Source organism: Ursus americanus, chromosome 12, assembly GCF_024610735.1.
Source record: "Ursus americanus isolate L20-20 chromosome 12, mUrsAme1.1.p, whole genome shotgun sequence".
Classification (NCBI taxonomy): domain Eukaryota; kingdom Metazoa; phylum Chordata; class Mammalia; order Carnivora; family Ursidae; genus Ursus; species Ursus americanus.
The window spans coordinates 16,245,097-16,271,633 of NC_142138.1; the positions used below are offsets into that span (position 1 = coordinate 16,245,097).

The 26,537-nt window shown below is 43.4% G+C and overlaps 1 protein-coding gene across 17 annotated transcripts in view; it reads left to right on the top strand.

The window, feature by feature from the left end:
• Positions 1-26,537, top strand: part of FGGY (FGGY carbohydrate kinase domain containing) — a 424,400-nt gene that overhangs the window by 381,517 nt on the left and 16,346 nt on the right. For 14 of the 17 annotated variants that reach the window (XM_087865929.1, XM_087865938.1, XM_087865936.1 and 11 more), the window contains 2 exons: positions 11,651-11,712; positions 16,949-17,180. In XM_087865929.1, coding sequence (XP_087722055.1) covers positions 11,651-11,712; positions 16,949-17,030 — 144 coding nt within the window. In that variant the 3' untranslated portion in view covers positions 17,031-17,180. Of the gene's footprint in view, positions 1-11,650; positions 11,713-16,948; positions 17,181-22,124; positions 22,288-23,885; positions 24,756-26,537 lie in introns of those variants that run through there. The other 3 variants (XR_006780459.2, XR_015726250.1, XR_006780460.2) reach the window with 3 other exon arrangements.

Consider the following 26,537-nt stretch of genomic DNA (forward strand, 5'->3'; position numbering starts at 1 on the left):
TTGGTCAGTGTGTTTGATATAATAAATCGTGGGTTCTACCCTAGCTAACCAAAGAAATCAGAGACAGAAGGGGTCTGCGGAAAGAAAAGGAAGGGATTGAGAATCTGGCTGTTACCATGAGGTGAAGGGGGACCTTTGGTAGGAATGATGGGACAGATGAGAGAATTGGACTGATGGGCAGCTGAAGCCAGAAAGTGGCTAGTGGAGCACTGGAATATACATAAGTGTACGAGTACCGGTGGATGATAAGTTTCAGAGTATGGCTGTGGGGATGAATGCTGGAGTAAGATGGAGATGAACGGTCTTGGAGTTGGAAGCATTTTGAAACCGTTAAGACCCAAGCATTGGATGGGTCTCGTAAACGGATGCTTAAGTCTTCCAAGATAATGACAAATCTGCAGGTAGATGGGAAGACTAGGTGATCTAGGTTTCAGATTCATTTAACTTAGGGATGCAAACAAGAGGCCAAGGGTGACAGCAGTGAGCTGCGCAGGAGATGGGTATGACTGAATGCCTGTCATCAGGTGGTGTAAACCTCGAAGGGGCAAAGCTCTTTGCTTGCAGATGGAGGAATAATTGTCTGGAAATGATTATGCAGAGCCATGAGACTGTTGACACCCAACACCTTCCCCAGCCCACCCACTCCGCCAACCTGAAACATACCCAAGTATATGCTTGTCTACTCTTGCCTTTTAATAAAGTTTCTGGGAAAATAGGGTTCGTTTCAGTTGATGGGTAGATAGTGGTAATAATAATAATAACTTTAGATTTAAGCATTTAATCTCTACAAAACAAGCCTATAAAATAAGTATTTAAACTCCCATGTTTAAATTGAAGAATTTGAGACTCAGAGTGCTAAATGGTAGAGCTAGGATTTGAATTATGGTCTCTGTATCACTGAAGCTCTTGTTCTACAGTGAATGGGTAAGGGTACAAGTTCCAAATCTGTGTGTTTTCCTCATATTTCAAGTGGGGATATACAGTTGGTAAAGTGTTCAGTACTGTGCTGGGCCATAGTAAGTACTGCATACACATTAGCTACCACTACTAATTATTGTTGTTGTTGTTGTTGTTGTTGATTTATAGGTATTATTACTGTTATTTCGGCTCCAGCCCACTCTCAGCCAGAAATATCAGCAGGACCCTTTTTCCCCAGTCTGTAATAAATTATTAGATGGGTAATGGCTTCCAGTTTCGAAGTCTGTAATCTGTCTGATGCTTGTAGTAAGAAGCTTGATATTTTGGCTTTTAGAAAACCCATAGGAGGCAAGTCAAGCTCAGGTAAATAGGATGAATAGTTGTTCACCGACTCATATTTGGACCCAACCGCTTAGCGGCCAAGCCATGTGTTAGGACCCCAGTACTTACTGTGGCCTCAGAATATTGCAGCAATGGTAGAAAGCCTTCCCTATTGTAGAAACACTCCCCTGCGCCGTGTTTGCTGTGACTGAATTTGGAGTGGGACCGCACTTTGCTGGAGAAACACGGTGGGTATGTTGCCTCTCGGAGTGGGTCTAGTAAAACCCTAATAAAATATACCACTGGGAGTAACTGCTTCACTTGTCAACTGAGAGTTAATCAAAAAAAGACACGTGCGTGGAACCAACAGATTGCAGACCTGGCAAGACTGTAGAAATAATTTAATCCAACCCCTTCATTTTACTGATAAGGAAAGGGCGTCCCAGGGAGGGGAAAGGTCTCACTCGGGGTCATACAGCTGGCAGTAATTTTGTTTGTTTCAAAAATTAATACGAACAGTCTTTCTATACATCAATGAATCCACCTTCCTGCCTTTGTAAACACAATATAATGACTATAATTGAATTTGTCTTTGACGGTGGAGAAAGCAAGCTTTTAGGGTTTTACAGGGCCCTACAGACATCAGGGGAAGATAAATTGTCAGGAACTAGCCTAAAGATCTGCCTATTGACTGACTGTGAGCTCCTTAAGGAATAGGCCTGGTATTATTCATGAGTTAAGGCAAGTTTTAAATCCTCCCTAAGCCACTTATTAGCTTAGGCAAGTCACTTAACCTCTGTGAGCCTCTGTTGTAAATTTAGATCCTAAGACCTTTGTCACAGAATGTTCGTGAGCATCGGATGAGGCAAGACATACACAGTGCCTTCCTAAAATAGGAATTCAATAAGTATATACGTTCAGCTAATGTTTAACTCATTCCCTGCTAAAAGCTAGGGATACATCAATGAATAAGAAAGCCAGGGACCCTGCTTTGATGGAGCTTAGATTCAGGAAGGAGGAGTAGAGGGGAGGGCCACAGAAGAAGAGGCAGGCAGTAAATGAGGATGCAAATAAATTAACAGTATAATTCAGGTGATGCTAAGTGCTATAAAGGGTTTTAAAGACCAAAAAAATGAGTTGATCTGATAGAAGACGCTTGGGAGAAGTGGACTGTTTCAGCCAAATGGTGAAGTCTGGCCTCTGCAAGATTATATTTGAGGAGGACCTGAATCATACAAAAAATCCAGCCAGACATCCAGGAGAAGAGCATTCCTGGGAGGGCAAGAGCAGGCAGGAGCAAGCTTGACATGTTTGGTCAGTGGCAAGATGCCCGTGGTTTCCAGCCTGACCAGGACAATGAGCAAGGGCATGAAACAAGGTTGTAGATGACAGCAAAGCACAATCTCGAAGTTCTAGGCCATTCTGCAAAATCTGAATGTCATTCAAAAAACAGTGGGGGTCCACTGCAGTGTTTAGTAGTGAGAGCAACTGTATTAGAACAAAAACTAAAGATTTTATCTTTGTCTATGATTCCTGGCACACATCTCCTGAGACCGTGGAATCTCTGGCATGAAAAGAGTGTCTTTTGTATGCTGATGGGGTGACTGGTGGCTGGGGTTACAGACAGTTTCCGCATGGGTTGATTCAATCAGTGGCCAATGATTTTTACCAATCAAGCCTATGTAATGAAACCTCATTGAAAACCCCTGAACAACAGGGTTTGGCGAGCTTTGGGTGGTGCCCCCTAGAGGGCATAGGAGTTCCACACCCCCAGACCTTGCCTGTGAATCTCTTCTATTTGTCTGTACCAGAATCATATCCTCTGTAATAAACCAGTAACAATAAGTGAACTGTTTTCCTGTGAGCTGTTCTAGCAAATTACCCAATGCAAAGTGGGATGGCTAGTCATGGGAACCCCAAGTTTATAGTCAGTCAGAAGTGCAGGCGGGACTTGTGCCTGGCATCTGAAGTGGGAGGTAGTCATGGAGGGCTGAACCCTTAAACCTATAGAGTCTAACGCTAACTCCGGGTGGTGTCAGAATTGAATTGAATTGTGGGACACCCCATTGGTGTCTGGTGAGATGGGAAATTGATTGGTGTGAGGAAAAACCCACACATCTGGTTTCAGAAGTACTGTGTATATGAACAGCCCATAGAGACAAAATCTAACTTAGCTCATTCATGGATTCATTCAACAAATATTTAAGGATTACCTGTTCTGGCGAAACACAGTTCTTAGTGCAGTAAAGGAATCCAGTAACAACCCCTGGCCACATGGAGTTTGCATGCTAGTAGGATAATAAACATGGGAAAATGTATGGAGCCTTTATTATGTAATGGTGCTGTTCTAGGTGCTTTACCTAAAAAACTCACGTGATCCTCACAGCAGGCCAGTGAGAGGCATACTATTACTATCCCCAGTTTCAGAAGGGGAAACAGAAGCTAATACAGAGGTTAGGGGCGCCTGGGTGGCACAGCGGTTAAGCGTCTGCCTTCGGCTCAGGGCGTGATCCCGGCGTTATGGGATCGAGCCCCACGTCAGGCTCCTCCGCTACGAGCCTGCTTCTTCCTCTCCCACTCCCCCTGCTTGTGTTCCCTCTCTCGCTGGCTGTCTCTATCTCTGTCGAATAAATAAATAAAAAAAATCTTTAAAAAAAAAATAAATAAAAAGAAGCTAATACAGAGGTTAAATCATTTGTCCATGATGATACAGCCAGTATGTGGTAAAGCCCCACTTCAAACCCTGGCAGTTTGCTATAGTCAGTCTTTTGTCTTAATCACTGCACTACATTTTCTCTTTCTGAAAAATCACTCCAACTGGCCCTGGGGCTATGAGGACACCGAAGTGGAAGTCAGGATCCTGACTAGTTAGCACATGGTGGTCAGAGAGTGGCATACGGGAATTTTCAGCAGTGCTGCAAGGAGGTATTATTCTTCTCACTTTATAAATGGGAAAACTGAGGCTTAGTTCACACATCTTTAAGTGAGCAGAGCCCAGATACAATGCCAAGTCTATCTCAGAAACCCAGTATCTTTCTGCTAGCGTCTCCATCTCCTGAAGCAGTGCAGAGCCTCTCCACACCCCCTGCTTTGTCTTCAGGAGGCTAATAGGAGGTGTATTTGCAGCCAAGAGTGGAAGGCTGGGCTGCTTAAATTTTGTTTTGCTGTTTGGTAGGCATTATATAATAAAAAATTACAGAAAATATGAATATTCCAACACATTCACTTATACGCAGTGCTTTTTTTCTTTTTTACAATTTTTGCATTGAGATCTAGTGCACGTAAAGCGAAATACACAGATCTTACGCACACAGTGTGATGCATTTGTGTACCCATGTAATCAGCACCCTGAACACGACTGACGTGTGCCTGTATGTGAGTAGGTAGGTAGGTGGCTGTATAGATATATAGACAGAACTTAAAATTATAAATAAAGCACAAAGCTTCACATCATGATTAATGATTAAGACTTCTCCCATTCTCCTTTCTCTCATTCCTTCTCGCTTCTAAATTGACATTGTTGTCATCAATGCACGGAGGTGACACAGGATCCCAGGTGCAGGTCAGAAGATGACTGTATCAAAAAGAAAAGCAAAACAAAATAAAGGAAAGAACAACTAGCCATTTCTTCATGTTTGTTGGAGGAACAAAATCACATTGCCATACTTTCTGTTTTTCTATGGAGGGGTCATGTGCCTCAGCCCACACATTACCATGTGAACTTGTTTTCCAGTAAAATGACTCAGAGTTCGTCAAGAAGACAGATTCATGTATTCAGAGCTACGTGTCAGCATCTCTGGAAAAAGGTGCCGTGTGCTGTACTGGCCTGTTGTGCACGTGCACATGCACACACACACACACACACACACACACACACACACACACAATTTCCACCCAGGGAGTTCATGCAGTTAATAAGCAGCAGACATGGGACTTGAACTCAAGCTTAGGGGACTGCCTCAAGGGCCAGGCTTTTTGCATTACAGGGAGGACAGGAGCCTCAAGTCTGAGTGTGGGGCTAAGCAAGGGCCTGGAGTCAGAACTGGACTTGAATTCTGGCTTCACACATATTGGCTTGATGGCTTTGGGCAAATAACTTGTACTTTGTTCCCTTCCTTGATTCATGAAGTGGGGATGGATGATGATATCGACGTCATTAAGTCGTGTTGAGGATTAAAGAGTTCCCGTGCACAGTTAGCAGTTAGCACCGTGCACAGCATAGAGTGGTAGGCATCTGGGAAATGTTGGCGTGAACCAGTAACGTAGCAACGGCCATGGGAGTTGACTGCTAAATCAATGGACGCCACGCTTTTTGCGTCAATCAAAAAATGTTCAGGCTTGCATCTTCAGTACATGGAGACTTGTCGATGAAAAGGCGTGGCTGTGTTCTGTATTTGTAGATTCCATACACTGTAAAGCAGATGAAATGTGGCTGAAATAAAATATTTCCAATTCTTGCCTATTATGATACTATGCCGTACCTCCAGGTATATTATATATCTATGGCCAGGTGAGTTTCTAATGATTTTTAAAGTGTTTTGATGATTTCCAAATGATTTTGTTTATGCCTGTGTATCTGTATCTCACCCGGTATTCTAGATAAGTTTGACGTCTTCCCAACTCTTGTCTTATCTGACCAGGTCTTCATTGCTTTTGTATTCTCATATGAAGAGCAAGTGCCAAGTAAAAGTGTCACTATTTTCTTATTTACTTGGATCTGAATGATCACCATTACCTTTAATCCGTTGACTGAATCTTTTTCAGCTGCTTGTCCATTTTGTGAAGGTTAGTGTAAATGAAACTAGGTAATACCTATAAATCCACTGGCCTGGAATGTGTAAGTGACATCATGGAGCACATCCCTGGGTACTGGGAACCCAGGCGAGCACTGTGCTGTCATCCCCTTTGTGGTGTAGAGATCCCATACATCTTTTAGGAAACCTCACGCATGTTATGTGACTCAGGTCTATCCAGTGTGTGGACCAACTGACCAATCTGGTGACGATCTGCATGTTAAATGCTGGTAAGGCTCAACTAATTTCTTGAGACTAGAAACTCATGTAAATGGCACTCTTAGTATTTTCTCCTGGAATCCTAATGGGTCATCTTGTGCACTCCCTGGAGCACATATGCCATTTCAGAAACACTGGCTTACATGATCTTCCATTGCCCCTGTGATGAAAGTCCTCACCCTCTCATTCAGCGACTCAGCAAACATTAACCAAGCTCCTGTGAGTACTAGGACCATGCTAGGCTTGACACCTGCAGTAACATGGTTCTTGCCTTTGGGGAATGCACAGTATAGCTCCCACCAGGCTGGGTCCTGATCATTTTTCCCTGTAGACTGTGACTCTGGGCACTGCCAAGCTTGCAGTCCCCTTTGGTGCCTAGGTGTAGACTACCTGATAGCCTTCCCTAATGTGTAAGGCCATTGTTCCGCTTCCCCTGACTAGGACAGAAGGTACCAGACTCCCTCCCCCCCCATTCCACAGATTGCCATACAGTGCCACAGTGTGTCTGCCACTCATGGGATCCCCATCTTCGCGCTGGTTTGAAGAGCCCCTTTCTTCCCTTAACCTAATTTCCCTGGATAACTCAGCCCAGTGTAGCCTTAAAGCCCTTTGCTAGCTCCCAAGCCAGGCCATCACACATGAGAACTGGGTGTTTCCCGTGCCCACGCAGGCCTGGTGATTGCTGGTGCTGCGGCCTTCGGGGTGGTTAGCAGTGTGTGCGGACTGGTATCTCAGCCTTGACACGGCAGGGAAGGGTCAAACCCCATGAATGCAGTCTTTCATGACCATGGTACAGGGCCCCTATTTTTTCCTACAGAGACCCTTCACTTGCTTTCAGAAGTGACGATCAAATGTGAACTTTCATGGTTTATTTATAGCATTGCCTTATAGAGGGAAAGAAAAGAAGTGATTAAAGTGCGATTTTACAAAATATTTTGTTTGTAAAAAGCTTTCATTGTGTGGGCAAAAAGGAAAGAGAAAAAGTCACTGTATTCATTGTGCTGTCTAGACTCTCACGCAAAGAGGGTAGCGCGCTGCAAATTAAGGTTGTCCGGCTCCTGCCTGCTGACAAAAAGTATGAATTTTGAGGCCAACTTCAAACAAACCCTTTTGAACAGAAATATATTGTGGGGGTGACTATATTTAGCACGTGTCAGCATTCCCATAATAAATTCATATTGTTATGCTGTGGTAATTTCCAGATTTATTGCAGCCAGCGGGTTCCTGAGGTTTTGGCTTTATGGTAGTGATTTGGAGAAATTAGAGAAGCCAGCAGTGCCGTGTCTGATGACAGCAGTGACTCTCCAGGCATCCTCCACTTCGGGTCCAGTACCCGTAATGAGCTCTGCCTCCCAGGAGACAGGAGGAGCACGAGTAGCTTTGAGTGCCTATATAAACATAACTTTTTTTTTTTTTAGAATGCAGTATTTTTTTTATTATCCTTAAATTATCAAATCCACATATGCCACTGCAGAAAATTTAGAAGAGACAAAAAAGAGAAAAAAAAAATTACCACCCATGCTCTTGAACCTGTTAACATTCCAGTATATTTTCATCCAGTGTTTATTATGCATATATAACTTGTGTTTAGGACAAACACGATTCTTGAGATAGAAATGAGAAACAATTGTGTTTGTTACTCCCACCGTCCCCTAAACAGTTGTGCAGTAGAACAAGTTTTTCTCTGCCCTGGTTAAAAATTCTGGTAGTTCCATTACTTCCTTAGGTAAGTACAAAGTCATGTTAGGTAACACAAGTTTTATGATCTCCTTAAGTTGTGAGACATGGCCCAGATTCAGAAATTAGATTATCAAGGAATATATAATAATCATCACATGCGTTTTCATCTAAAGATGAGACCTCTCCACACTCCCCAGCTGGGGTCTGCTGCACATGAGAGGACAAAGCTGTGATCAGTCTTCTCTCCTCCCCACTCACTCCCTCTCCAGCAGATTCGGGTTTTGATTTTTTTTTTTTTTCTTGTTCCTCTGAGGTAGTTGGAGGGTGTATGGGAAGAAAGGTCAGGGGTGTAGGAAGTTCTTATCTGATCAGTTCCCTTCGCCGACTAGGTGTTTGTAGCTAGGTTCCGTCATAGATTTTTTTTTGGAAATCCTCTACTTTGGAAGCCTCCCATGTATAATATCTTGTCCTCATTCATGCTACTCTAGTAGATTGTTTACTCTTCTCTTCATTCCTAAGACACCGAGTAGGTCGTCTCAAGCTTCTTTGTGCAGACTCCCTCTGCCTCATGAGGCGGCCATATTGGACAGTATTTGAGACAATCCAGGACAGCTCTCTCACGTGTGGGCCACCTAGGGTCCATGGGAACCAGCCATGCCTTTTGGAGTCTGACAGACTCTGGCAGTGCTGTCTGACTCCAGTGCTGGATCCTTCCCTCCTACACTGAAGCTGCCAGCCAGCCCTTCTCTTCCTCACGGGAATCCCACTGAGTCCACTGTGTCCCACAACCTCGGGGACACGTATCAGGTTCCCTGTTGTTCTCAGTGAAGCCCTGCTCTCTTGACTAGTGAAGGGGGAGACTCCTCTCCCCTTTCCCCTGGAAGTAGGCCTGATGCACAGTAAACCAAGTCGCTCCTTAAAAAAAAAAAAAAAAAAAAAAAAAAAAATCTCTTTTTCTGGGCTTCCATGTGGATAAAGGTTTAAGAGTTGATTAATGGGTCCTCAACCACCCTTTTTACAAATTCTTCAGGGTGGTCTGTTTCCAGCTCACTTTGGTATCTTTTATCTGTCAGCTTTAGATCTCAGCCAAAACTTCCATTTTAGCATTTTGTCACGAGTATGACCCTTAATTTCATTCATCCGGTAGACATTCCCTGAGTGCACACGATACACCAGATGCTGAGTTTGGCGGTGGAAATGATTGTAACAGTTCCTGTGTTAAGGAGCTCACCGTCTCGTTGGGGAGGCTGGTGTGCTAACAAAGAATTGTGGTGCCGTGTCGTAAATGCTGGGGTAGATGGTAGCACAGGCTGCTGTGGGAGCAAAGAATTCAGTCGAGGTGGGAGGCAGGCGGCAGGGATGAGTCAGAAAAAGCCTCCTCAGTGGAGTCAATACCTGAGCTAAGTTTAATGTTTAAATCTGTGCTTTTTTAGGGAACAAAAGAACCTCTTTTTAAACCTTTGAAATCTCTAGTGCCACTGTTTGTTTCTCAGGAATTTATTTTTAAAAAAAGGAAAGGTAATGTGAAGAAAGGAAGAAAGCCCTGCCATCTGTCATGTGTCCACACGTCTGTTTCAGTGGGAAGAGAAGGGACATTTGTGGAGCACCTTTTCTAATACAAGTTTCCTGGGTCCCACCCATGAAGGCAGTCCTGGAATGTCCTCTCTAGGCTGAGGCGTCAGCCCAACCCAGAGGAGTATTTCCCGAGGGCATTTTCAGGATTCCAAGGAGCAAGAGGAGGCAAACCGTTCTGGAAACCCTGCAGAGCGCTACTCTGAAAGAAGCAGCAAGGATAGGACATGAGAATAAGTGCCAGAGTTGGCGCTGGGCATTGCTGAGGCCCTCTCTGCAAGACGGGGGCTCACTTTAAGGGAGTCAGAACTTAGTCTAGGAAGGAAAATACAGGGTGAGCAGAGCTCTTCAAATATTCCTGTGAAGTGGAGCGGCAGCAGCCTCACCAAGATGTGTTTGGCTGTTCATCCCTCCACAAAATGGCCCCAGATTGTCCTTTTTTAGTTCTTTTAACCGTGGTTTCCTTTCCAGTAATTTTTCATAATTTAGAAAATCTCCTCCTTTCTTAAGACTGCCATTTCTTTCTGTTGTCACTGTGCTTGCTAACCTCAGCATGTCTGGTTCCTAGTCAGCGTTTTTAAATCTGTTGAGGGCTGGGAAACCAGAGAACGCCTTTGGAGTGTTCATGCCATCCTCGGGGAAGGGTTGGTAGGGCATCCTCGCCAGAGTGGACGTATGGGTAGGTGATTAGCAGATGAGACAGTGTCAAGTTTCCTAACCCTTGAACAACTACTGAAAAGGAATTTATCTATTCCTGGCAAAGTGTTTATCACCCTCTATTCTGATCACAGTAAATGTCTCTTCCACTCTATGGTGAGCCCCGTGGTGAAAGGACCCATGCAGTTTTCATCTCTGTATTCTGTTAAATATACCTGCTGTTAAATACCTTTCTGCTAAATATGCTGCTCTGGGCCCATACAAGGGGCTTGGTTTATTTTATGAATATTCTAGGTGCTGAGTAAGCAGTAAGTAGACAAAGCTCCTGGCCTCATGTAGCTTGCATTCTGGGGAGGGCAAGGAGTGAGATGGAAGATCAGAAACACATAAACCAGTAAATGTGTGGCATACCAGAAGGGAATCAGTGGTAAATAATATATGCAATATATACATTTATGTAAATATAAATTAACTTATATAAATAATATAAATTATTTCTTCCCCAGCTACTATGTAAGTTTCCCCAAGACAAAGACTATGTCTTACGCAAATCTAACATGATGTCTGGTACATAGTGAATAATTAATAAATATGTGGAATAAGAAGTTGTACATATGTGACCCCAGGATGCCTACGTCCTTAACAATAAGAGCTCAATAACCATTCCTAAGGCAGGCCTAGCTGAGGAGCTGTGGCACGCCATTGCCTGCCGTCTCCCTAGTCAAGTCTGTCGGACTCCAAATTTTGGGTTCATGCCATCCCCCCTACCTTTTCCATTGCTTTCCCAGCTTGGGGAGACTGCCCAAGGAAGCCTAAGCCTCGCGTTCCTGTCACGGAGCCCACACGAGCCGGGTGATCTCGTTGCTGCACACATCGGCCGTGGGCACCCAGACACTGCCACTCACTGGCTGCCCAATTCTCCCATTGTAAAGACAAGAATGTCCTGAAGTCACGGTCCACAGCTCAAGTAAATTAGATGTAGCCCAGAGGCCTCACATCTGTGCTCACAGTTCTAGGGAAAAAAACTTACGTTGAACAGAAGAGGTCTTAAGGATGTTATCCTAAAGAGTAGGGCCAAAGTGGGTTCCATTCAGCTGTAGTTATCTTGAGTTTAAGGAAACAGTGCGCTTCGTGACTGATTGTGTCGCCGTCTTAAGCCTTCATGTCCAGGTAATGAGAGGACAAGTAAGTTCCTCCCACTGCTCCCTGCAGGGGATCCCAAAGGTGCTTTGCCTTTGGGGTTGGTTAGGCCCTGGAGCCCTCAATACTGAATCATTTCTTAAGCCCAGGTTCTGTGGTCATAGACATAACTTTTAATGTTTATCAGGTTTTATTCTTACTACCAAAGAAAATAAGTTGGAAAAAAAATGGACTCACTGAATATCTTAAGGGGGAGTGAATTCTAATTAGAATGTTCTTGCCTGTGACAAGCCTCACTTTGGTGTTAGCTTTCCAACTCAGCTCTTTGTGTTCTGTTTTCCCTTCGACAGGAGGCAATGGCAAGAATGAGCAAAGTTGGGAAGGTCGTGTTTCCCAGACTTGAGGATAAAAGGTAAGTTTATATTTGTTATATGCACCATGCTGAAGAATGAAGACATACAAAGACATGTACCCGGAGAGCTGGCGTAAACCTTGGGGGCCAGGAATCCAGTTCTTTTATTTAAAAGCTGTTACAACCGAGTCCCAGAGAGGCGATGTCGCTTTGTTAGCTAAAGTCACAGAGCTAGGTGGGGCCAGACCTGGGGGTCTCTGAACTCTCAGACCAGGGTTCTTTCCCCTAGCTGATAAGCAGCACATCGGGTCTTCCGTTCTGAAATGGGGGTCCCTTATATCTTCCGTCAAAGCACACAGTAGCATCTGTCTGTCCTTCTGCCCTGTGCATCACTTGGCATGGAGGACTACAACATGACCTTGATTAGTATTTTAACCCCAATTCACAAAACACTAATTTTTTGAGCTCCTGCTATATTCACGGCATTCTGCTAATTTGCCTGTAAGTAGGGTTGCCAGGAGAACTGAGACATAATCTTATACCTGCACATAGGTCATTTCAGAAGGAAAGATAAGTTCTACAGAAGTATTACCAGGTAACAAAGTAGCCCAAGGAAGGAAGGAATGTGGCCATGTAGGGGTGAGAGGAGATGACGTCTACGCTGACTCTAATGCTCAGAGGAAATGGGGAGGACCTTCTCAGCAGAGGGAGTAACACATGTAGAGATGTCGAGGTGGGAACAACATGCCGTGTTCAGAGAAGTATAAACAACTCAGAATTCTGAAATACAAAGTATGAGATGGGTACAGGCGGGAGGTGAAATGCAGGGGCTGAAGACCTCAGACCTCACCCGGGGGCAGACTGGGGATACTGAGCTTTAAGCAGTGGTAGGACCTGGCCATTTTTAGAAAGATCTCTCTCAGAGGATGGATTCGAAGGCCCACGGGTAAAAGCAGAGAGGCCACACAGAAGGCTTTTTCAATAATCTAGTGACAGATGAAAAAGACCTATATTAAGTCACTGGTAGTGAATTTAAAAGTGGAAGGATAGGGGTGCCTGGTTGGCTCAGTCTAAAGAACATGTGACTTTTGATCTCGGGGTCATGAGTTCGAGCCCCACACTGGGCATAGAGATTACTTAAAAAAATGAAATCTTTATTAAAAGAAATTAAAAAAATAAAAATGGAGTACAGTTGTGCAACTGACTTTATAATTGTATTTGAAGTTAAGCATAAAAAGAAATTCCACCTCCTGTAACAGGCAAAGGTGTTGATCCCACCAAAGCATGATTGGTATTTAACAGAGTTGGAAATGTCCATGGAAAAAAGCAATCCAATTTATTTTCCTTTTCTTACAGAAGTTCTCCAAGTGAATTTGGATTGTTAACCCTCTGAATAGAAAACCCTCTCTAAATACTGGGGTCAGAGAGTTAGGCCATTCCCTGGGGGGAGCTCACGTCAGGAACATGGAGAGAGGTCTGAGCTCCCAATGGCTTTGGGAGCCTCGGCTAGCAGCTTCCTTCTTTTGTAGAAACAGATCATTTTTCTCCATCTCTTTGCTGACCCTCCCAAGACATTTGAGGGAAGTGTATTTTTAAGTTCCTTCAGTAAATCCACATGTTCTTTTGAAAAGAATCTTCAGCGTCTCAGTCAGCAGGGAGCGCGCCTCTGTGGAGGCAGCACACGTGGTACTCTGGCACCATCTACAGGTGGCCGCAAGGTTTACAAGTAGAAAGATGGCGTTGCCTTCTCAACGACTCTCTTCAGCACCTCATTACCTCAAGTCACATTATTATCTGTATGAGACATTTACTTAGGTCTGTGCCACACAGAAGCCACTGACTGAGTGTGGGGAGAATTTGGAAGGGAGGGGATTCTGCTGATTTTATTTTATTTATTTATTTTTTAATTTTTATTATGGGATGTTAGTCACCATACAGTACATCCTTAGTTTTTGATGTAGTGTTCCATGATTCATTGTTTGCATCCGCTGATTTTAAAATTCAGGATCACAGAGAGCATGGTCTAGTGACTGTGGTTCAATATGCTTTTTAGGAAGATCCCAAATCTCATCCTTATGTCTAGACCAAATTTATCTGTGCCCTCAGAGCAGTCATTTATAAGTGCCCTGGAAAAAAATCTGTGCTTCAGAAGGCACTATCAACAGGGTAAAAAGGCCGTCTACAGAATTAGAGTAAATATGTGTGTATCGTGTATCTGATAAAGTCAGCAACAACAACAGAAACAACCCAAATCAAAAGTGGGCAAAGGTCTTTTTTTTTTTTTAAAGATTTTATTTATTTATTTGACAGAGAGAGAGACAGCCAGCGAGAGAGGGAACACAAGCAGGGGGAGTGGGAGAGGAAGAAGCAGGTTCTCAGTGGAGGAGCCTGATGTGGGGCTCGATCCCAGAACACCGGGATCACACCCTGAGCTGAAGGCAGAGGCTTACTGACTGAGCCACCCAGGCACCCCTGGGCAAAGGTCTTGAACAGATATTTGTCTTGATATTATGTACAAATGTCCAATAAGCACATGAAAAGATGCTCAACATCACTAATCACTAGGGAAATACAAGTCAAAAACTACAATGAAATACCACCTCACACCCATTAGGATGATAACACTCAAAAACCAGAAAATAACAAGGGTCAGTCAACAAGGATGTGGAGAAATTGGATCCCTTGTCCACTGTTGGTAGGATTGGGAAATGATACAACCACTGTGGTGGTTCCTCAAAAGTTAAAAATAGAATTACCATATGACCCAGAAATTTCACTTCTGGGTATGTACCCAAAAGAACCGAAATCAGGATCTCAAAGAGGTATTTATACACACAGGATCGTAGCAGCATTGTTTACAGTAGCTGAAACATGGAAGCAACCTAGTGGTCATTGGCGGGGGAATGGATAAAGGCAAAGTGGTGTATCCATACAATGGAGCACCATTCTGCCTTGAAGAGGAAGGACGTTGTGACACATGCCACAACGTGGACGGACCTTGAGGACATGATGCTAAGTGAAAAGAACCAGTGGTTTCCAGGGGCTGGAGGAAGGGGGAGAATGAGGAATTATTGTTTAATGGGTGTAGAGTTTTAGTTTTGCGAGATGAAGGGAGTTCTCCTGATGGAAGGTGGTGATGGTCGCACAACAGTGTGAATGTACTTACTCTCGCTGCACTGTACACTTCAAAGTGGCCAAATTTCATGCTATGTGTATTTTACGAAAAAAAATTTTTTTGAGGGCTACTGGGTGGCTCAGTCGGTTAAGCATCTACCTTCGGCTCAAGTCATGATCTCAGGGTACTGAGATCGAGCCCCGCATCGGGCTCCCTGCTCAGTGGAGAGTCTTGCTGCTCCCTCTCCCTCTGCCCCCCCCCCCCGGCTTGTGCTCTCTCTCTCTCACTCTCTCTCTCTCTAAATAAAATCTAAAAAAAAAATTTTTTTGAAAAAAGGAAAAAGCATGGGGGGGTGGAATATGCCTTGGACCTGAGCTTTCCATGTGTAAACAAGGAAAAATACAGTCTATCCATCTTTTGGTGTTCTAGGATAATGGAAGGATATAAAACCAACATCAGTGCCTATGTGTGAGACTTGACAGCTCACAGAGTATCTCGGGTCTAAAATTCAGTCACTCTGTGATGTAGGTATGGTTATCATCCCTCTTACATCAGGGAAACTGAGACTCCCACCATTTAAAGTAGTTGCCCAAAGTCATCCAGACTTCTCGGCCTGGAAAACCAATGCTTCTTCCACTGTACAAAGAATAAAACCAGTGAACAAAGATTGCTGCAAAATTGTCAGGATTAAAATGGGAAATCTTCAAGTGTATGAGAAGGTTATTGACCCAAGTTCCCTTCAAGCAGTTTTGGGATTCCAGAGGCCGGAAATCAATTTCATATAACATAACAAGTATTTACTGTTTAACTGTCATAGAAGGAGAACATTTCTGTCGCCAAAATCATTCTATGATTAATAAATTTCAAGGCTCATAGAGCAGGTTTTACTGGAACCGACTTATCTCAAGATTGATGATAATGTTGGAATATTAATTTTGTTTTTAAGGAGTGACCACAGCTAGCACGGATAACCCACACTAAGATCCAGGCACCGTTCTAAGTGCTTTTCATGTATTACCTCATTTAATTCATGTAACAGCTCTACTGAGATAGGTCCTATAATTATTCTCATTTACAGATAAGGAAATTTAGACACAAATGGATTAAATAACATACCCACTGTCACACAGCTAGTATTGGCCAAGCTGAGATTCAAACTCAGTCTTCAGAGTTCACCTTTGACTGTGTATTTGGCCCCATTATAGCTTGTAAGAATGGTTAAGGTAGAACTCATATTAATCTGTTTAGCTTTGCATGTTACAACTAAGTCCCTGTGTATACCCAGGGTTGCTTTTGCAATCTCTTTCTTCTGATTCACAAGCTTGCACCAAAACTCCTTCCTGAGGACTTCTTTCCAGAACATTCCAGAATCTACTGAGACATGCTAAACTGGCGTCATCAACCCCTCTCCCCATGTCAGCTCCTCCCACCCAAGAGGAGTAAGGACAAATGCAAGTGTTCCCATATAATTTGTCTTAGCTGCTATTATCCCTTTCAGAATCAGGCTGCTCTGCCGTCTGTCTCATGGCCAACACCGCATTCGAAAAGGTTCAGGGATAACAGGTCTACCAGGACCCAGACAGAGGGTAGAGGGAGGATAAGGTCCACTCTGGGATGCCTGGATAGCAGGGCACATCTAGAGGGAAGACATTAGTGACATTTTCATGGGGCTGTACTTCCAGATAAAGGTGTCTGCAAAGGAAACGTGGGTGTGGAATCCACAAAGGGTGATGAAAATGTTCAGTCTCATCCCTGGTCAGGCTGTGGTTTTTAAACCAGTCATCAAACCTGGGCTAGTCATATATGAAATATTTATTGAAGCTGGGAGTGAGGAAGGGCCTGTGTTGAGCCTGGGCCCTTTTAGTATGTTACAGCGGAGGCTGTGAAGTCAGACAGACCTCAGTTGGCATTCCAGCCTTGCCGGCGTTGAGCTAGACTACTTTAGATATGCCTCTCTGAGCAAATGTCTTTACTTCTACAATGGGGATAATAACACCCCATGTAGGTTACAGATAATAGCTATGAATCACGCTGATCCATTGCTCAGGATGCTAGAAGCATTCAGAAAATGGGAGATGTCTGCACAACCGTATGAGATACATTCCTGTTCTTCTAAATATAAGGAGAAGCGCATAACATTTTTGTCTGAGACCACTCAACATATTCATTTTTCTCCCACAGATACTATGACAAGAAATATCAAGTATTCCTGAAGTTGGTTGAACACCAGAAGGAATATGCAGCAATCATGAAAGGAGACTGAAGAGAGCTCGCAGGGGCCCCTGCCAGAAGGTTCTGCGTCACTGCATCGGGACCTCTGTCTTCTCATCTTATTCTCGAGATCCTTTAGGTATCATTTTATCATTTCGGTATCGTCTTTTAATAAAGACAGCCGAGACATGTGCAACCAGAACTAGAGTCTTCCATTTCAAAATACCACCATTATATAGGTGGCAGTTTCTGCAGACACCACCAGAAAGACAGAAGTTTCACCCAGGGTCATAGGGTCTCCTGTGCCACTAGACCTCGTGGCTCAGTCAGTCCAGGCAAAGCTCGTACCTGTAGACTGAGTCAGTGTCAGCCATTGAATGACAGACTTGAAGGGCTGTAGGTAGGACATCTAATGCTTCTTTTATAGGTGGCCAAAAGCTTATCATTAACTTCTTATTTGGAAATAATTTCAAACTGACAGAAAAGTGGCAAGAATAGGAATGATATCAGAAACACCCACACAACTACCTTTTACCATTCACATGGTTTGCTCTATCGTTTGTACATTCTCTCCACACACGTATAGTACACATATGTGTATATATAGACACACGAATTTTTGAGTCGTCTGAGAGTGAATTTCCATAGCTTTAACTTTTACAGAGCACTTTGATTAATTTCCTATTTGTATTCCAATCTTGTCAGTAAGTCCAAGGCCTTTAGGGCAGTTTTTCCCTTCCTGTACAGGATCCAGTCTAGAATCAGACATTGCATTTACTGAGAGAATCCTCACCTCGCAATCGTCATGTTAAAAATAGGTACAGGTAGGAATCGTGAACAGATCCAGGAGGGAATTTCGACAAGTCACAGGATGTATGTTAAAATGTCTCCTCACAGATGGTTTAGCAGTTACAAGAGAAGAAATGACATTAACTGTACAGCGAAGAAATGGGGCAGCATCTTGATCGGTCAAAATTAACTTCAGATGGGTAGATGGCCATCACGTGCCCCCAGATGTGAGAGCCCGAGGTCACAGCATCAGTCTGGCTGAGAATGCATAGCCTGAATCTAATCATAAAAAAAAATCAGACACACCCAAAATGGGCAGCATTCTATTTTTTAATGGACTATATTCTTCAAAAATGTCTATGTCATAAAGACGAAGAAAGGCTATGAAAAATTTCCAGATTAAAGGAGACTAAAGAAACACAATGGCTAAAAGCTTTTGATGTTGACAAGTACTTGAAAAAAAAACAAAAAACAAAAGATAGTTCCTTTGTTGATACCATAACACATGCATAAACATACACAGACACACACGTATGTACATACACACACTCACATGCCATTTCAGACCCAAGAGTTACCACTAATGTTGACTCTAGAGATGAGGCTGGATGGGGGACATACAGACTTCAGCAGGAAGGGGGGAAAAGTAACTATGAGTCAGTCGACAAACATCTTGCAGTACTTACTCTGTGCCAGGTATTGTGCAGAGCTCTGGAGCACAGGGACTAAATAAAAGCAGGGCCCAGAGGTCCCCCATTTAATGAGAGAGAGAGAGAGAGAGAGACAAGTGAATCCATCAGAGTACATTGCAAGAGACGCTCCCATAAAAGAGGGCCCCTGCTGCCGTGGAGAAGGTCCAATGCCCAGAAAAGGAGGAAGCAGCACAGGGTTGACGGATAAAAGGGAAGGTAGCATGGTGAAAGGGCTGTGAGCCCTGGCTCGGGACTCAGGACCTGGCTTTCCCTCTTACTAGCTGTGTGACTTGAGAATGACCCTTAACCTTCCTAAGACTCAGTTCCTTCATTTTTAAAATGAAGCTATTAATAGTACCTACTTTACAGGATGACAATGAGGATTCAATGAGAGGATACACAGAAGGCACTCAGCTCACCTGCCTGCGCCACGCCGTCTTTTGCAGGGCCTGGTACTTAGCACACGCTCAGAATAGTAACAGTAAAAATTACCGAGTAGGACGACCCCACCCAGTTGCAAAGGCTGGCTCTACAGTGGCATTCTATGGTATCCAAAGGACAGTGACATCTTGGACACAGGCCAGGCTGAAGGTGGGTGTGGGCGTCCAGTCCAGCAGCAGGAGAAAGCCCAGCTAACTCAGCTACACCCCAGCCAGCACTTGGGCTGGAGATGGAGCAGGACTGGGGGGTCAGACTCAGCACCTCAGAGGAAAGGCCGGGTACAGCGGGACCCACACAGGATGTCGGGACCACGGCCAGGCTTCAACTGCTAAAGCTGCTCAGCCCTGACTCGGACACTAGGACAGGCCTGGGCCTGCTCTGGCAAAGCAGGAGTGAATGCAGCCGCTGTGCACGGCACAACACAGAGGTCGGGGAACGAAGAATTACTAGCTGTTTTCCTCTGTGTTCTCTTCGGTCCTTCCTCGGCGCTAAGAGGCAGGCAGCACTACCCTCACGCCCCAGCTGAGAAGGGGAGGCTCGGAAAGGATAAGCACCTTGTCCAGAGTCCCCCAGTGGGAGAGAAAATATTGAACCTCAGATCCGCCTCGGTGCAGGGCTCCGGGGTTCACCCCTTGTGACAGCTGGAGAGGAATTCCACCCCAGCACCTGCTTTTTAGTTCCAGTGCACATTGTGTGGGCTCCCTATGCTCCAAGACAACTGCTCTCCCACCCAGACCCGACCTTGGGTTCCCCCTGCCTTAGAGAAAAAGGAAAACATACACAGATGAGGCAAAGATTATGGGAACACTAGGAATCTTCTGGCATCTCAACAGTGAAGAGCAGCCTGCTGGAAGGGCTCAAAGATCTTGGGCGAGATTCTTAACCTCTAGGCCCCATCCATCGACGGGATAATCCTACCTACCCTGTAGGGTTAGTGGTAAGGAATCAGTGAGAAACCTCCGTGTAAGGTCCCTAGCACGGTGCCTTGCAAATACTCCACAAATACCGCTTTGACAGTGTTTTGGGGCCATCTGGCCGGAGGGTTAATTCCTAAGAAAATACTTCTGGTCCCTACTCTAAAGCCAGTGTGTTAGGAAAATGTAAGTGTCTATGTGGATTTCTAGAACCAAGTGTAGCTTGAGAACAAAAATTTTAATGACTCTAACACTCACCTCCTTGCACCGGGAAAGGGGGCTTTATTTAATGCATACATGTGAAGGATAAGTATGTTTTGCTTTTATGAATAAGAATTACAATGTGGCCAGAGTGGTTTGTGGGATTTTTGTTTTGTTTTGCTGCCTACTGAAAGCTTTTCTTTCAAGTTGAAGCCAGCCTCGCTTAACAAATCCTTGTGCCAAGGAACACATTGTATAGGTTTTTAGTTTTGACCAAAAATACTTGCCATATGTGAAGAACATAAATGTGGCTTTCAAAAGAGCCCAAGAGAACAAAAGCAGGGAAAGGGAAGCGGGGAATAAAAGACAAGGACGGCAGAATGGGCTGACATGTTGCAGACCCAATGCCACAGTTTGCTGGGGTCCAAACGAGGCATCTGGACGGGATGCCCTCCCTCGGGGAGACCCAGACTGGGTGCTGGACTTTATATTCAGAGCATCGTCCATGTGGTTGCCAGTTGCCCGGGGAAGTAGAGGGAAAGAGGGCTGGAAGTTCCAAAGGGAGCAGTAAAAACATGGTAGGACATCCTGGAAACTCCCAGGTGTGAGGCGCCACCAAATCAGCAGGTGTCGGGAAGAAGCTGAAATGTTAACGTGATCTGCTCTTTCTCACAGACCTGAGGATAATCAAGTTCTTTGGGTTGTTTATTTGTCCCCTACCCCCGCCGCCCGCCACTGGCCTGTGAGCTCTTCTATGGGGCACCGGCTCTTTACAGGTCTATGTCCTCAGCACCTAAACAGTGCCCAGCACACCTGGGTGCTCAATAAATGAGTAAATACACAAACACAAGATATTTTTCTGCACAAAGACGACTAGAACTAAAACTGTCTCACAGGGGCCTCACTTTGGGACCAATCTGTGAGACATGTTAACATGCCTTCATTTAGGCATTATCGAAAACTTGAAAATGGGCCATGGTCCATTAAGGGTTAAGAAAATCATGCTTTATACCTCACAAGTTGCTTTTAGTTTTTTATTGCACACACATATGGGTAACCACACACCTTCGTGTTGGACTATAGCTCAAGCTCAGAAACCTTTTGCAAATTTTCGGTGTTGTTCCAGACCGTTTCCCGTATGGTCCCTTAGGGGAAGCCAATTGCGTCCTAGTTTAGAAATACCCATTGTTCAGCGGGGCCACAGTACACACGCTTTCAAAATTCAAGGGCATAGTTACAAATAATTACCATCAAAGGATTTAAAATGAGGGACATTGTCACTAAACAAGAAACTAATGACTGAGTGGAGCTGTGTAATGTAATTATACTTAAGATGGGCCTTCTGATGAATCACAGAGGAATCTTTGTGCTGCCTTGTGTCTCCATAAATGTGCTTAACTGCTATTGACAGTAATAGGAGGGAGTCACATATAAAAAGCTTTTTTCCCCCTTTTCCCAGTTTCGAGGGAGAACTTACAAAGAAAAAAGTACATTTTTAAAAAGGATGTTTTACCCAGTCCTTCTGAATATTTGACAATTGTATGAAGTCATGAAACAAAAGTAACTTAAAATAAAAAACGCTACCGCTAATAAATTCAGGTTTCTGTATCATTACCACACCTGGAATCTTACGGTCAATTTCCATTCTGCAAAGAAGATCACTTAAAATTACATATTAAAATAAGTGTTTCTAAGGACCTGATTTCTATTTACTTAAGTCCTGCCCGAAGCCTTCATGAGAAGTGTTTTCTTATTAAAAATCTGGGGTGAACTGTACAACGGTTTGTCTGATATTTATAGACAAAGCCAGTGCTGACGCCTTCCATTTGAATATTTCTTGACTGTTTCCATATTGATTACACATACATTACCTCAGCTACTGCTTGTAATAAATTGGTGAGGGAGGCCTGGCAAGGAATGGGATCCCATTTTCCAGCTACAAAAACCACGGCTCCAAGAGTTGAAGTAACTGGCCTAAGATCGTGTGGAACGTGGAGGCAGCACGACTCCACTGCTTCTTCCTAAATAAATTCAATTAGCTTATTTGTGCAACAGAGGATGATTCATTAGTTTGCTAATTGCTCTCTCCTCCACGGTTCCCTTCTTTAGCAGATGTATAAATATCTAGGAGGCGCCTTCGGATGCTCATTGGTTGATCAAAGTACCATGTTATTTCTCCTGGCAAGCAGAGTGGTAAAGTGAGAAAGCCTTGAGCCATGGAGTCACTGAGTCCTTCTTCACATTGCAGCTTTGCTGCTTACTAATGGACATGGTACGTGAACTCACGCAAGCCAGTTAACCTATGCATCTCTGTTTCTTCTCCTAGAACGTAGCAGAAAAGAAAATCTGCCTCATGGCTGATGTGAGGAATAAATGGGATGATTTTTCGAAGTGCCTGGCACAGTGCCTGATATAAAATAGAAGCACAGCAAATGCCAGTTTTTCTCCTCAACCAGTCCATTTTTACATTAGCAGATTTCTAGAAGCATTGCTTCAGGTCAAGGTGGACGACTTAATATCCAGTTTCTATGGGTAAATCTTCTGTGTTGCCTTATCAACAACCAACCAGTTATTGAGCTTTTACAGCGTCAAGAGATCTGGAACAGTCCCTGTTGATGCTCAAAGGGGCCATCATTAGGCTCAAGAGAGAGGCGACATTCAGAGAAAGAGATTTCACGGAAATTTTGAGCGGGGTGCCAGCACCAGAGTTGACAGGCACTTCAAGAGGTCCAAGGATGCCAGTAACGTAGGTCTGTCTGGAAAGGCTCATCCAGAAATGATGAAAGTGGAAATGTGTCCAGCTCTGCCTTTCTGAGCTCTGTTAGGCTCTAGGTACTGAAGGTCGTCTGCTGAGGATTCAGCTCTGCTCCATCCCTGAGGTAACCCAGACTGAGGCAGGCCATGTGTGTCCAGTTCAGACCAGCCGCCACTCTTCCTGCCAGTGGGTCTGGAGTTCATCTTTTTGCCATTAGCCCCTGGGCACCTGGAGCCTCACCAAATCATAGACTTCTCCCCGAAAATATAAATATCTATTTGTCAAATCCAGCATGACCCCTTAAAATTGTGCCATGAACCTTTGCTAGTCAAAAAGCAAGAGAAATGTTGAGTCCTCTCACATGGTTCACTGCATTATTCCTAAGCCATTTTTCAAAGTCCATACCTCATGTTACATTTCATTCTACCTGATATCCTCCTGAGCTCAGGCTTTGTTTACTTATTCTTTTATTTCTGGCCTCACTACTTCCTTCAAATTTGACTTTTGAAATTCTCCCTGGCTTTCCTTCAACCATAAGTTGGTTAAATTCTCCTTCCTGCTTCTCTGACTTAAAATCATCTCTCCCATCCCACCTGGCCCCAGAAAGTCCTGTCTCAAGTTAAACCATAAGGCAGGCTTATCTCCCTGCACTCCAAATAGAAACCAAGGATAAGTGTCTTTACTTACTGGCCCTCCAGTTTTCCTCCTAGGGCCAGAGTCCTGTCTTGAATTTTAGGCTGCTTGGAGAGAATCCTGATACATTATCCAACATTTAGCAAATGCCAAATCCAGTTCTCTGTAATTCTCCAGCCACTAACTTGGGTCTTATTTTTGCCCAGACAAACCTCCCAGAAAGAATCCAAGGTACTCAAGCATACTTTCTGACTAGAAACTTCTATCGCTATGCCAACCATTCTGATATGAAGGTCGTCTGATATGAGTGTTAGCAGTTGATGGTGGGTGTTCTCTGTTTCCTGTTCCCGGCCGCCTTGTGGTTAAGTGGGATCTTGTAACCAGTTCTGTTTAATGAGCTGTGGGAGATGGTGGGTGTTACTTCTGGACCAAGTCTTTGATTGTCAGTGCGTGAATCCCCAGAGCTTTCTTTTCTGTTACAGAACAACTAGCAATGTTCCAGATGGGGATTCTCCCTCAGCCTGGGTTCCAGAATGAAGATGACTCAAAGCAGAGTGCCCAACCAGCCCACAACGAACATGTAGCTTGAGTGAGACATAAACTTTTATTGTGGAAGACACTGAGATTTTAAGGTCGCATTATCTATTCTACTGATACACCCCTTACTATTTGAGCCACACTGACCCCTATGAGGCTAACTTTGCCATGATCAGAATAATAGGCTCAGTCTTACATGGGGAAAGACTTGTAGCTACATTAATCCCCGTGGTCTGAGCCCTGAACAACCCGTCATGTGTCCTTTCCCCACAAGCATGGGCTAAACACTCAATCTCACAGGAAATCAGCAGCATTTCTATGCCAGGATTTCCCAATAGTGGCTTATATGATATTTATTTCCTTTATAAGAAAAATAGAGACAAGCCGTCATTAAGTTGACTTGTGGATTCAACCATTCCATCAGAGATCCAAGCCCTTTTGTCCTTCTATTCCCCCAGCCTTTGACCTCAAGTTTGTCACTTGCTGATTGCAATAATCTGCAACCTTTAGAGGCGTCCTGTTTTTCAGGTAACAGCATCACCCAAAGCATAATAAAAACTTTTCTCTATGCCACCACTTTTTTTTTTTTTTAAATCAAGGAACAGCCTCTAAGCGAACTTCTCCTTCAGTCTCCCTGGCCAGATTGTGCATCACCGGCCTGCCACTGGGGACTGCCAAGGCTGGCTTAGAGACCTCAGGATGCCCTGGGACTGGGCATGCTGCTATTCCAATGAAATCAGGGAGTGCAGGGAAGCCAACATGTTTTACCAGAATGATGATAGGTTTTCCTTGGAAAAAAAAAAAAAGAGCCATGGTCACTAAGTTTGGGAAACAGTGAGTTAAATAAGCTTTGTTATTACAGACTATCTTAGAATAGTCTTTTGGTATGCTATGTGCATTGTGAATCTCCAAGAGAGGGCTAAGTCGTGAAGCGTACCCCAGACTTACTCCATCAAAGGGTGGTACAGAGCATCTCATTGTACTCATTTGGAACCACCCCAGTAATTTGGACCCTAATTAACCAAGAGGTCATAATGTTTTGACCGGAGTTGTATGAATGTTTTCTTTCATGTTAACTATGAATAGGAGGTTTACTCAGCAAATTAATGGCTACTAAATGAAATTTGGTTGTTTTACCTAATTATAGAAACAAAATGCTATTCACTACTTTATTGTATCAATTTACTATATTCACTGCTTTATCGAATAATGTCTTACAGATGAATGTTACTAATTATCAATGTCTAAGCTAGTCATTAAAAATAGGCTCAAAGAAGACCTCGATTTGGAAATACATTGTAAGAAGTCTTTCAGTTAAATTATCCTTTCATTTAAATTAAATCATAGCTCTAGAAGCACCATAAATCTAACCAATGGGATAGCAAGCGTCAAATACTAATAATACAATCCTGCATTTCTTTGTGATCTTTTTAAGCTTAGTATTTCCATTTATTCTAACTTTTAAGTCTTCCTCTTATCTGCTATATATTCCAGGTAGGAAACTTCCTAGCCCCACATAGCAGGCTCAAGACATCTCCCGCATCCCTCTTAACCTCCCCTTCCTGCCCACTCTAACCCTAAACCTGCACACAGACATCACAGACCACCTTAACGTAATGTTAAGCCTTTGGCTAAAGAGTAGAGAGTTCTTCACATGAGACCAAGCAAATACCAAAGGACAATAGATCTAACATTGGCTCTTTTGTGATCCATGGAGTTTTTAATACTAAATTCCATGAGTTGCATTAAAGACGTGCTGGTTGAATTCCAACATTGTATAGAAATTTTATTATCATCCTTTTCACAATATGCTAAGATTTTTAGTTTGTTATACTTTAATGATTTTAGAAGACATTTTGGCATATACTACAAGATAAAAACTTGTTACAATTAAAAGAGATTTGAAGAAGCCATGAAAAGTTAGGTTAATAGCAAACATGGGTTTTTTTTGTGCAAATGTGCATTTTCCTTTTTGACATCTACATAGTAATTTTTAAAGTATGATTTCAGAAACATATGGCTTAGCTGTTCTACACAGGTGTTCTATAGTGCTGTGGAACATATTGTGCTTATAGATATTCAAGCATATGCTTCAATCCTACTCTTCTTACAACAAACACTTCATAGACTTCCTGCTATTTATGTCAGGAACATGCATTTGGCCTTGATATCACCTGCTCTTTTTAATACAGGGGCTTACCAGGAAACTTCTGGGAGCTTATAAAATCTACAGGAAATAAATACAATGTTGACTTTGTTATAAAGGTGATTGAGTTGGTAAGGAAGTGGTTAAAAAAAATCCTTTATGACTGTAAATTTAGCATGAGATAACAATGCGTGCCCCTTTTAAACCTTTCCTTATTATTTTACTCTCCCCATAACCCTTTGGCATTTATATAAAAACTTAACTTGGTGTTTTAAACGTCATTGTTTCTCAGACTCTATTTGAATCACAACCTTCATTTTCAAGAATATGACAGTCCGTGTACCAGTAAGTATAACTGATAATAATAGTAGTTAATGTTGGATAAGTGCTATCAAAGACTATTAAGTCATATTAAAATAATACTAAAGCCAACAAGAAGGGTTTTCCACTG